The sequence below is a fragment of the Cucurbita pepo genome, chromosome LG02 (assembly GCF_002806865.2).
Source record: "Cucurbita pepo subsp. pepo cultivar mu-cu-16 chromosome LG02, ASM280686v2, whole genome shotgun sequence".
In the NCBI taxonomy this organism is placed as follows: Eukaryota; Viridiplantae; Streptophyta; class Magnoliopsida; order Cucurbitales; family Cucurbitaceae; genus Cucurbita; species Cucurbita pepo.
Window position 1 is genome coordinate 8,167,328 of NC_036639.1, and position 10,915 is coordinate 8,178,242.

General features: G+C 35.8%; 1 protein-coding gene across 1 annotated transcript; it reads right to left on the minus strand.

Annotated features, from left to right (window-relative positions):
- Positions 1-5,949: 5,949 nt before the first annotated feature.
- Positions 5,950-8,557, minus strand: LOC111787956 (BTB/POZ and TAZ domain-containing protein 1-like). The gene is made up of 5 exons (XM_023668068.1): positions 8,355-8,557; positions 8,001-8,134; positions 7,612-7,915; positions 7,181-7,494; positions 5,950-6,447 (listed from the first exon to the last, which is right to left on the minus strand). Exons 1-5 carry the CDS (start codon positions 8,505-8,507, stop codon positions 6,228-6,230), a joined length of 1,125 nt encoding a protein of 374 aa, XP_023523836.1. The 5' UTR covers positions 8,508-8,557; the 3' UTR covers positions 5,950-6,227.
- Positions 8,558-10,915: the final 2,358 nt, after the last annotated feature.

Below are 10,915 nucleotides of genomic sequence, written 5' to 3' on the forward strand. Positions count from 1 at the left end.
TTTTTTTTTTTTTTTTTTTTTTTTAATTATTATTAACCATAATATTATTCTGTAATTACTATATAATAATTGTGATTTTTTTAATTAACTCATTTTCCTCAAAAATTAAACTACAATAATGTTTATTCCAAATAAAAATAATCAAATAATTACTAAATAATAAAACATAAATTAAAATGTTTTAAGGACATAAATCTGAAAATTGCACACAACCTAAAATTGATGGGACAGCTATGCAAGAGGATACTTATACTCGTAACATATTTTTCCCACTTTCTAATAGCCAAAAATAAATAATAAATAAATAAAAATTATTTTAAACAAAAATTATTATTATGTTTTAAAAATAATAATAATAAATTAATAAATAAAATAAAAACCATTATTCCCCATCTCTCCCCAATAATCTCTCCTCCACCCAAAACAGAAATGAAAAAAATGTCAGATTTGAGAAAACAAAAATGTCTCACAAATTTCATGGAGATGGATTTATAGGAGATGAGATTAACATGAGAGAGATTTGAGATTTCTCCTCATGATAGATAGGATGCCTCACATTAGATTATTTCTCCGTATAGGTCATGATAGATAGGATGCCTCACATTAGATTTACAGGTGATGAGATTTACATGAGAGAGATTTGAGATTTCTCCTAAGTTATATCTCAAGATAGGTCATGATAAATAGGATAAAAGAAATAGAATCAATTAAATTGACAAAAAAAAATAATGGCTAACATAATTCAAAATGTAACAAACAAGGAAGGGAAAGGTTTAAGCAGATTTAGGGTATCATAATCTCTTCTTCCCTACAAAAACAAATACAAACACAGACAGAAAAACTAAAAGCTCAAGATTTAATTTTGGTAGAAAGAGATATTGCATTTGAAGAGGTTTCATTTTATTTTATTTAATGATATTAATTTATTAATTTGGTTACAATTAGTTAGTTTTGAATTAGGGATTAAAGCCATCCTCAAAGAAAAAGTAAGAATGGATTAAAAGATAATAAACAGTTAAAATGAAACAAACAGAGAGGGAAATTAAAAGAAGAGGAAACACATTAAGAGACAGGGAGGGAACGAATATAGTTGAAATTATCTGGAAAATATTAATGGGTATTAAATGGTTTGTATGAGCATAATACTATAACAAACATATATAAATATTTCGAGACTTAACTCATGCAAACTCTAACGTTCGCATGAAGTATAACACATGAACCAATATAAATTAGCAAAACAATTTTGTAGAAGTTCAAACTTGAAACTGATGTCATGGGCTCACATAGGTTGGCTTGGATTTCAAACAACAGAATCGAACTTTAATTAAAGATATATTCTTGACAACAACTTAAGCTAACCAAGTAAGTGGTCTTACTATCGGCTTGGTTATATTTGATGTTGACACGTGCCCCGTAGTTTTGCACGTGTCATATATATTATTGTGTGAATTGTCTGTGAATCAATATGTTTCTTATATGTTATATATATGTTATAATATGTGAATTGTATGATAATAATTACGGTACGATGTGTTCAATGATATGTTTCAGATAGGATACGAGAATGATGCACAAAACAAAACGTTACAATAGGAGTAAGATACGTTCATGAAACGTTAAAGTTAGGTTACATACCGGAGTGTTATGGATAGGAGAGATTGATGAAAGAATATGGTTAGGTTATAGGTAGAAAGGGATAAGTTTGTGATAGATTGATAAAACGATAGCATTAGGAAACGTTCTTGTGATGATATGACTAAGGTACCGTAACGATATGACTATGATAGGTATAAGAACGTTAAGGCTATGATAAGTTAGGGAACGATATGACCACTAAGTGTTTACGATATGACATGTTTATGATACTATTGGGTTTTATGTCCTAAAACGCATAGTTGGTAAACAAAAACATATTCTATTTTCAATAAAGTTATTATTGATGTTTATTCAGTAAAGATCGTTATTGAATAGAGTGAATTTTACGATCATTAATCTAAATCCAATAAACTAAGAATACTCTGGCTATAGTAAACAATATGTAGAGACATAAGGGTGGATCAAGTTCAAGTATACAGTCAAAATGATCTATAGTACAGGGATAAAGATGAGTACCTTATCATGGGGACACTATGAATACGACCCACTTTTGTATATGATATAAACAATGTGATCACTAAATTGTACATGTGGAGACATGTGAGTGGGGGCGCTCTATGCAATGAGTATTGCATAAGATCGGACCATGAAGAAAATCACTCTCACTTTATAATGTCGTTTACTATTGAGACTGATTTTTTCACTCGATGACCTAGGTAACTCGACCTTAATCCTGAGCTAACTATGAACTCCTGTTTATTCAGAATTATCCTTAGATTNGAAACAAACAGAGAGGGAAATTAAAAGAAGAGGAAACACATTAAGAGACAGGGAGGGAACGAATATAGTTGAAATTATCTGGAAAATATTAATGGGTATTAAATGGTTTGTATGAGCATAATACTATAACAAACATATATAAATATTTCGAGACTTAACTCATGCAAACTCTAACGTTCGCATGAAGTATAACACATGAACCAATATAAATTAGCAANACCCTCTGCTAGCTCATATCGAACTAAACCTTAGAACAGTGTGCGAGTGAGTTTGAAGTGTTCAAACTCAAATTAAGGAATATGGANAACTGATGTCATGGGCTCACATAGGTTGGCTTGGATTTCAAACAACAGAATCGAACTTTAATTAAAGATATATTCTTGACAACAACTTAAGCTAACCAAGTAAGTGGTCNATTAGAGATATTTAAATAATATTTAAATATTTTAATTATGAACAGGGATTCATAATCCATATGTGTCAGTGTTGAGNTTATATTTGATGTTGACACGTGCCCCGTAGTTTTGCACGTGTCATATATATTATTGTGTGAATTGTCTGTGAATCAATATGTTTCTTATATGTTATATATATGTTATAATATGTGAATTGTATGATAATAATTACGGTACGATGTGTTCAATGATATGTTTCAGATAGGATACGAGAATGATGCACAAAACAAAACGTTACAANAATATTATTTTGATTTGAAATTAATTATTTAAATTAATGGTTAGAATTAAAATAGAAAAAGTCAAAAGGTTGACTTTACTTAATAGAAAAATCTATGTCCAAACTGGCATGATTGCCACATAATCCCACCAATTTGAGTGGAATTTTGAATGTCAGTAATCTCAAATTTGAATGAACATGCAAATATCACTCTATAAAGGTAGTGATTAAGGTACATGGATTTTCTTCTTGAAAATTGAGAAGATCTCTCAAAACTCTCTTCTTGCGTATACTAAATTCCTATCAAATTTAGTCACTCACCTGATCCCACAATCCCATTTTAAGGCTAGAGAATAGTAGAAANCGTAACGATATGACTATGATAGGTATAAGAACGTTAAGGCTATGATAAGTTAGGGAACGATATGACCACTAAGTGTTTACGATATGACATGTTTATGATACTATTGGGTTTTATGTCCTAAAACGCNGTAACACCATCAGATATGGTATATTGTGATGTGATATGTTATGTTTAAATTGTTTTGTGTGACCATTGATGTAATTGTTGTATAAATTGCACGTTATGAAATGACATGTTAAAAGCATGGAGGGTTATGTTCTTTTTTCTAAATTGTATGTATACAACATGTTATGAATAACATGATATCACGATAAATGAAATGAAATATAACTCCGTTAGCATTATGCATGATATGATAACTGAAAAATGAGAAAAGATATTATATGAATGTAAAACGATAGCGGGGTTATATTTAATAATGTTGAAAATGGAAAAATATTAGGACCTCATGCATTATGTGTGCTCATGCATGGGGGATACCCATATTTCATCACGATGGGCAGGGGTACAATCATTATGTTTTACAAAATGATGCCGATAGGGGTACGATCATTATGTTTTACATAATGCTGCCGGTACGGGTACGATCATTTTGTTTTACATAACGTTGTCGTGACGGTTACTAGTTCTAACGGGTGTCTAGCCTAAGGAGCTCCCAGAGTATGCTCGCCCTACAAGGAAAATGGCCCAGCGGTGTGCGAACTGATTCAATTCGGGTTCAGAAAAATGAACCCAACCCTACCCGAAATGCTAATCCAACCCAACCCAACCCTTATAGTTCAGGTTGGGTTGGTCCGAGTTGTCGGGTTGCCGAGTTGAATGTACACCCCTAGCTACCGGCAGGGATACGATCATTTTGTTTTACATAACGTTGTCGTGGCGGTTACTAGTTCTAACGGGTGTCTAGCCTAAGGAGATCCCAGAGTATGCTCGCCCGACAAGGAAAGTGGCCCAGCAGTGTGCGAATTGACGGGTGAGTCCATACTCGCATGTATGGGCTGTGTGTAGAGTATATGCTACACATTCAAGTTATCCATTAGGACAGTACCGTAGGAAAATAGATTGAAAGAATAGATCCCGTCATTGCATTCGCATGTCCTCGCATTTAACCCCAATAGTGGGGTCACTTACTGAGTATTTCTTTAAATACTAAGTCATGTGCTACTACATTTTTCAGGTCAAGGCAATGCATTCCTGTACGGCTGATGTCGGCATCGCAACTCGAGACCATGACACATGCATAGGGTAGTCGTATTATTTTCTTAGACTTAGGCTAGAATGAGATGTTTTTCTTTTATTTAAACGTTTATTTATTTTATTTAGTCTTTTATTGTGTCATTTTTAAAAGTGTCTTCAAACGTTTATGGCTGTGTTTTAAGCTGAAGGCTATGTTTTATGAAAGTTTAAATGAAGTATTTCCGCATTCATGTTTATGACATGTATACAGTAGCGATCTTAAATTAAGTAGAAAATTTCGAGTCGTTACAATACTAAAAAAAAAATAATTAGTATTCAAGAAAAAAAATAGTTTAGATCATGATGTGAATAACATCAATGCTCGGTTGGATGACTTGTCTTATGTATGATGACACATGGACAGTGACTCCTGCACATGTCATGTGTTTTGATATGATGATGTAATATGTTAGGATCAGATGAGATTAATGACGAAATGATACATCACGTATACATGGTAGTCATCACATAACTTTATATGGCAAGATAAAAATTACATACATAGTGTAATGGATATCACATACATATATAGCATAACATCATATGTCAATATACAGAGCACATAAGCATAACATAAAATAATATGGTAAATGCAGGGGCCATGAGGCATGCACCATCATACATCGTTCAATTATCTAACTTCAACAATAAAATCACCTACTTGGTTGGCTTGGCTGTTACCAACTAATTAGTAGCTTCTCCGAAAACTATACTTCAATGTTTAATTTCAGCTATGTCAATCCATATCACATACTTAAAAGGACATATCCATATCTTATTCTAGCTAAACATAATGATTATTCCAATATTAATCCTAAAACTATCTAAAATTGAGTAAACGAGAGTTTTACTAACCTCAATTACCCTTAATAAGGTTAAAATGACTTGAGGAGGGTCAAAAACTTAGGAAATGGTATAGATTTGTATCTTGAATTGCATAAGTTGACAAGTCGAGTCGCCAAGCTGTCAAGTCGAGCCAAAATTGAGCCATCAAGATGAGCCGAAGCAAGTAGAGAAGCCGAGACAAACGAGTCCTCACAAGCTAGGTAGGTCACGTGTCGGGCACGTGCTAAGCCAAGGGTGAGGCACAAATCGCCACTCAAGTCGACACGCAGATGGGCTTAGGTCTCTGTTTCTCTTCATCTCTCTCAGGTGTATGTGCAAGTTGCAGAGACCAAGAAAATTGTGTTGGTGAGGGATGTGCGAGGGTTGGGAGTTTTAAAAGAGTGGTGGGCGGTTATCCACGCGGGTTTGAATTTTTGAAATGCAAACTTGATGTCGAGTGGGATATAATATATTAGCCTTAAAGTTATAATTTCACTTTGAAGTGAGTTTAGATACATAATACTTCTTTATTATCCACTATTCTTTAATGTGGCTATACAAAAACTGTTAAAACAAAACAGGTGAAAGGGGAAACCCGCTCCTCACACAAACAAAAACTTCAATTCAATGGAATCCAGTATTCATCCATCAACCAGGAAAAATTTTTAAAAAACAGAAAAAAAAAAAAAAGCCTCTCCTAGTCGTCTAGTGACTCTCCATCAAACAACACAAAATTTCATTTTTCATTCTAGGCGGTTAATAACAGCGATCGATTTTGTTCGACCGTTTGTAATCTGCAGCTTCTGATGTGGGTGTTGCTCATGGTGTCTCCTCGATGAAGCTGCGGTCTCTTCCTTTTGGTAAAAGTCAGAGAAGAAATGGTTTTGGCAGCCATCACCTTTTTCATCAGAACCTTCCACTTAGCATCGTCTTTTCTATTCTCTTGCTGCATTTTTTGTTTGAACTGCCTGTCAAACCCAAAGGGTACGTTCTAAATTTAGAATTTTGGTATTTTCATTCAAATCTTAATCATTGGTGTCTCCACTCCAACAACCACATCAATTTTCATTTCTCAACCATCCATCATTGACTAAAACACGCCAAATTGACAGGGAATTTTGATTATTCGGCTTTTCTAAAGCCACCCCCTAAGACTTTTTGTTGAAAAGAGGCGTAAACTCCTTACACGCCCACCGTCAACAATCATATTTAATTGAATAAAGAAACCATATGGAATGCGTGCTTTTGTTTTGATCAATCCCTTGTTGAAGATGGTTGGTGTTTGAAGATGGTTGGGAGAGAGTGTATCCCTTAATTTAGTTATGTCAAAGGAATCCTCAAATCTCGAGCCCCGATGTAGTCCTTTGTTTGAGGACTCTAGAGAAGGAGTCGAAAGGGAGGTTATTTGATGGCTCTATAGGCCTCGGGGGCTCTATAGTATACTTTGTTCAAGGAGAGGATTGTTGGAAGGGAGCCCCACATTTAGCTAATTTAAGGAATAATTATGGGTTTAATTAAGGAATAATTATGGGTTTATAAGTAAAGAGTACGTGAAAAATATCATGCTATTATAGAGATTCGTAATGAGGTGAATGGTCAATTCCTTTACCCAAGCAACTCAATTACGGTTGAACTTAAAATCAAGGTTTGGAAAAGATTAGTGAGTGCTATGGCGAATAAAAGAGGGGTAACTAGAATTACCTGCAGAGAGGGACTTTGCAAGCATCGGATTGGTTGCAGATGGAAGCATGCAAGCGTAGAAGCTGCCACATTTGTTTGCACCGCCAGCAGCCTCCTTCATGGGCTCTGTCCTTGCACGTCGCAAAGTGCTTAATCAGAAGCTGCACACCACGACACGTTGAGAATTTGGAACAGGGCTTCTTTGTGGGTTCAGCGTCGTGTGGACCAACGTCTGTGCATCCTTCTTTACAGATGTGCTCCACGCACTCTATTGCGTCGCTTAGCTGAAGATACATCCTCTTCTCCTTCCTCTGCCTTCTGCACCTCTTTTTCCTCTATTCAGATACAAAGAATAATAACCAAAATTAACAATTGAATTCCATTGAGTTTTTGTCAACGCATGAACAATAAAACAAACGAAAATGGAATCAGTGGAATAAACAATTGAATACCAATTCGGATTCGTCAATGAATTGAAGAATTTGAAGCTCCAGCCAAGAGTCATGCTCTTGCAGGAATTTCCAGCCCTCCGATTTCTCGACGGCCTTAAAGTGTCTCGACACCATTTTCATGCAGCTAAGCGAGAGATCCGGAGCATCGCATAGTCTTGCGAGTTGGAGTATATCTATAACACTATCGATCGTCAATTTTCGAGCCAAGTACTTGCTGCATCGCTGCTTTAAATGTGGAACGAGGTAGACATGCGATAACGCCAATAGATGAATTCCATATTCCCTCAGACATTCCTCAGAGCACCTGATGGCAAACCGACGAGTTTAGACTGACTGAGCCGACTTTGACCGATTCTAACTGCTATTTGGTAAAGAAATTGCATACTGACCTAGATGTGAAGAGGAATTGAACAAACGAAACGACTGCCTCGCTCGGAACACCGAGAATCCGAATCAGTTTCTCGGAGCTTCGATGCTTCCGCGATTCGTCGATGATGTTTTCCAGTACAGATGAAACCGATGCCTAAAATCANTATTACCTCACGAAAAACGAATACAAGGGAAAGAAAGAAAAAAGAACAACAATAAAATCAGATCCTCTACTCCAACGCAAAATCAATCAAATCGCAGGCTAATAAATGAAAGAAATGAAGTTGTGAACCCTGATCCATCAGGTGTGATTGCAATCAACCGACATTTAAGGCAAAATAAAAAAAGAAGAAGAGAGAAATCCAATGGAGTACCAGAATGGTAGAATAAGCCGGAATCCGAAGTCCGCTTGAGGTAACAATATGGATATCCGGCTCCGGCAGCTCCTGAAACTCAGAACTCCGATCATTGACGGCAGCGGCGGGAGAATGAGGGTTAACTTCGTAAGGAAGATGAAGGGCTTCCATGAGCAAGATCAATAAAGAGAGCGATAGAGAAAGAGAAGGAGAAAATAGATGGAGGTGGGTTTGGGCATCAGAACATCGGGATATATATAGACGGCGATGTAAAGGGAAATTTGAAGTGGAGCCCACTGAAACAGAGACGCGCTTTTTAGCTTCGCGCAAAGCAAGTCCCAACCCAACTAATCTCGACGTGCTCCTTTATTTCGATACCAACTATAAAAACATACCATTTTTTCTTTTTCATTTATCTCTAAATTAATAAAAATATAATATAAACACATTCAAGGTAATTAAAATTTTAAATTGGAATTANTTTTTTTTTTTTTTTTTTTTTTTTTTTTTTTTTTTTTTTTTTTTTTTTTTTTTTTTGAGTAAATAGCTCAATAAATAATAATAGAAGAGATTTTCACTATAAGAATGTTTAGTTCTCCTCCCTAACTGATGTAGGATCTCTACAAAATTAAGCAAAAAACATATACATGACCCTAGTAGAATCATGACATGACCCAAATAGAGCTAGTACATAGCTAGAGTGACCGTATATGTCCATGCACATCGTATCATGTAGATGATCGTGATGGTTAGGGTTTACAATTTTCAAGTAAGTAAATGTGTAATAGCTCAAACCCACCGTTAGCAAATATTGTTCTTTTTGGGCTTTCTCTTCTCGACTTCCCCTCAAGATTTTTAAAACACGTTTGCTAGGGAGAGGTTTTCACATCCTTATAAAGAATGTTTCGTTCTCCTCCTCAACTGAGGTAGGATCTCACAAAAATTGAACAAAAGACATGTGTGATTAGCCATATACATATGCTAGTAGATCATTTCATATAATCACAAGGAGCGACCGTGCGGTCATATTGTTAGAACATGACCCTAGTAGAATCACGACATGACCCAAATAGAGCTAGTACTGCACATCATATCATGTAGATGATCATGATGGTTAGGGTTTAAATTTTTCAAGTAAGTAAATTTGTAACAGCTTAAGCCCACCCCTAGCAAATATTGTTCTTTTTGGGCTTTTCCTTTCGACTTCCCCTCAAGGTTTTTAAAACACGTTTGCTAGGGAGAGGTTTTCACACCCTTGTAAAGAATGTTTCGTTCTCCTCCTCAACTGAAGTAGGATCTCACAAAAATTGAGCAAAAAGCATGTGTGATTAGCCAATTAACGTAGTTGTATACTCGTAAGCTGCTGAAACCGACGTTGAATAAAGTTAAAATTAAATACACTCAAAAAGTGAAAAGTCCCAAATTATAATCCATATTATATACAAAAGTAATCAATATTAAATAAAGAAAAAGCAAGTTGTGTTGACTTCTTCAACTCATACACAATTGGATGCAATGGAAAAATGTTAAATCCACGTAGGCCCGACCTTTTTGGAACATAAGCAAATATCTTATACAAAAAGGGCGTTCTTTTTGATCCTACGTGGAAAGGATAAACCAACTCAAGTGGAAAGGAAAAGGCCATGTATGCTAAAATGACCTTTGGGATTCAGAAGAAGCAATTAATTTCCTTCCTACGTGGACGTTTTTCCAACTCAGCCGATCTCATCCACTTTGTTTCCATCTCAACCATACATAACCTTGCCACGTAGCGTCCCAGTTGTCAATTCAGAGGATGTCATGGACAAAAGCATTGTTTATTTTTTAGTTGCAAGGAAATAAAAAAATGGATTTTATGGTTTAGGATTGTGATGATGAATTCCGACATAGTGTTGAATAATAAAATAAGATTAAATATATAAAAAATAAGCAACATGTGATTATTATTTATTTTGTTGCCTTTGGGTTTTGCCCCTTCAATTAAATATATATTTTGAAAGAAAAGGAACAATAATAAATTTATTTGCTAACAAACCAATATACTAAATACCATTTTTTAGAGTTATTCCACCTACGTAGGGTTAGTTTGGATGCAATTTCTGGTTTTTAGGATTTATTCGTTGTCTTGTAGGAGCCTCCTAGTTGGCACATCAATTATCCCTCTCACCCAAAATTAGAATTGCTCGAGTATTTCCAAGGGTAGTTCGTTCTCCTCCACCGACGTGGATCTCACAACCCACTTCTAAGTATAAGGATAGTTTGTTCTCCTCCCCAACTGACGTGGGATCTTATAATCCACTCCTCTTCGGGTCCCAACGTCTGCTCTGGCACTCGTTCCTTTTTCTAATCGATGTGGGACCCCCACCCCCTTTGGGCCCAGCGACCTTGCTCTCGTTTCTTCCTCCAATCAATGTGGGACCCCACCAAATTCACCCGCCTTTGGGGCCTAGCGTCCTTGCTGGCACATCGCCTCATGTCCACCCCCCCCCCTCGGGACTCATGTCCACCCCCCTTCGAGACTCAGTTAGCCTCTTCGTTGGCACATTGCACTTTGATACCATTTGTAACGGTCCACCGCT